At 43.6% G+C, this 1,883-nt stretch overlaps 1 protein-coding gene across 1 annotated transcript; it reads left to right on the top strand.

The window, feature by feature from the left end:
- The first annotated feature begins 1,078 nt into the window (after positions 1-1,078).
- Positions 1,079-1,660, top strand: LOC106691201 (uncharacterized). The gene has a single exon (XM_014436903.3). The coding sequence runs from the start codon at positions 1,079-1,081 to the stop codon at positions 1,658-1,660; it is 582 nt and encodes a 193-aa protein (XP_014292389.3).
- Positions 1,661-1,883: the final 223 nt, after the last annotated feature.

Raw genomic sequence — 1,883 nt, 5'->3', positions numbered from 1 at the left:
AAAAAAAAAAAAAAGAAACAGGGCATAATAGTCAATAGTACTTCCCGATACAATTGTCCCTTGTGGGCAGTTAGGAAGAAGGGAGCACCAGGTGATCGTACTGAAAAGTATACAGTCGTCATTGATTATAGGAAATTAAATGAAAACTCCGCAGATGAGCGATATCCGATCCCTAGGTTCGAGGACATCTCGGATAAGTTAGGCAGTGCGAAAATTTTTAGTACGCTCGATCTGAAGGCGGGTGTTGTGGCCACCGTACGAAGGAAAGAGGAAACATATTTTTTTTATTAGTTGTTATAAACGTACTCATATAGGTAAATATATACTCATATATATCTACGTGCCGATACACACAATAAATACGGTTTGTGTGTATCCATTGAATACAGTTTAGGAATTAAGTCCAGACACAGTGCGAGTACTATGGAAAAGTTGACTGTTCCCTCCGATCACGGATTCCATCTTACAGCGCAAAAAGATTGGATGCTATGGCTATCGTGATTCCCGCAATTACCAGCAATCTCCCACAAGCCTCTCTCTCTCTCCCCAAATTCAGTCACTCTACAAACGATACTTGCTTGCGGACTCAGATTACGGGAAGTCAGGGCCTGTAGAGTTTTTGCTTGGTGGGGATCTTTTTATGGACGTCATCACAGGTCAGCCCAAAAATGTGGGTCCTGATGTACCTAGATTACTGCCAACTATTTTCGGATACGTGATATCAGGTCCTTTAGGTTCGGAACTCAACATAAATGGGGGTTCATCGTTGTTTCTTCATACCAATGAAGATTTGAAGAGCACAATGGAGAGGTTTTGGGAGTTGGAGGAAGTACGACCAGTCGACACGGCGTCGGAAGAGGAAAAGATATGTGAACAGCATTTTCAGGAAACGCATTATCGCCTCGATTCAGGCCGCTATGTTGTGTCTTTACCAACTAAGAACACTGTGACGTCTCTCGAAAACACGAAAGGCCAGGCTTTCAAGCGTCTAATTAATTTAGAAGCTAAACTGGAAAAAAATCCCCAACTGAAGCATGAATATCATCATTTCATGCGGTAATATGAGGAGTTAGGACACATGAGAATCGTTCCATCAAACACGGTTGCTTCATACACGTTACCTCATCATGCTGTAGTGAAAAATCACAAAAATTCCATGAAGCTCAGGACGGTGTTTGATGCTTCGTGCAAAACACGCAATGGATCGCTTAACGATCATTTATTTACAAGCCCGAAGTTACAACTGGATATTCGTGACATCCTCACACACTTTCGAACTCATCAAGTCGTTTGCGTTGCTGACATAGTAAAGATGTATCGACAGATTCTGGTGCACCCGCCAGATCGCAAATATCAGCATATACTCTGGCGCTTCGACCCGCAGGATACGGTCCAGCAGTTTGAACTGTGCACTGTCACGTATGGCACAAGTTCGGCACCATTTCAAGCGCAAAGGGCTATTATCCAACTGGTACGAGACGAAGGAGATCCGTACCCATGGGCATCCAAAGTCTTGCAAGAAGACATATACGTGGACGATATTGCTACAGGTGCAGCGTCAGTCGATGAAGCTAAACAATTAGCATCAGAACTCGAGAAATTGTTAAGTAAGGGGTTTTCGAATTGGGTAAGTGGGCAAGTAACAGTCCAGAACTACTAAAGTTTCTGCAAAGTTCGGAAGGTTTGCATGAAGCAGTCTGCCTCTCCGAGGATGATGATCCAAAGATCAAGCTCCTGGGTATGCATTGGATTCCGGACGAGGACCTCTTCTCCTACGAAATCACTACTCCTTCGTGGCATCCTTCAAAACGAGCTATTTTGTCAGCAATAGCTAGGATTTATGACCCGTTGGGGTTCCTGTTTCCAGTAGTGTTTTATGCCAA

Source organism: Halyomorpha halys, unplaced genomic scaffold (genome assembly GCF_000696795.3).
Source record: "Halyomorpha halys isolate HHAL.00 unplaced genomic scaffold, Hhal_1.1 Scaffold2150.1, whole genome shotgun sequence".
Classification (NCBI taxonomy): Eukaryota; Metazoa; Arthropoda; class Insecta; order Hemiptera; family Pentatomidae; genus Halyomorpha; species Halyomorpha halys.
The sequence above is the reverse complement of the archived record's forward strand: the minus strand, read 5'-3'. Positions and strand labels throughout refer to the sequence as shown.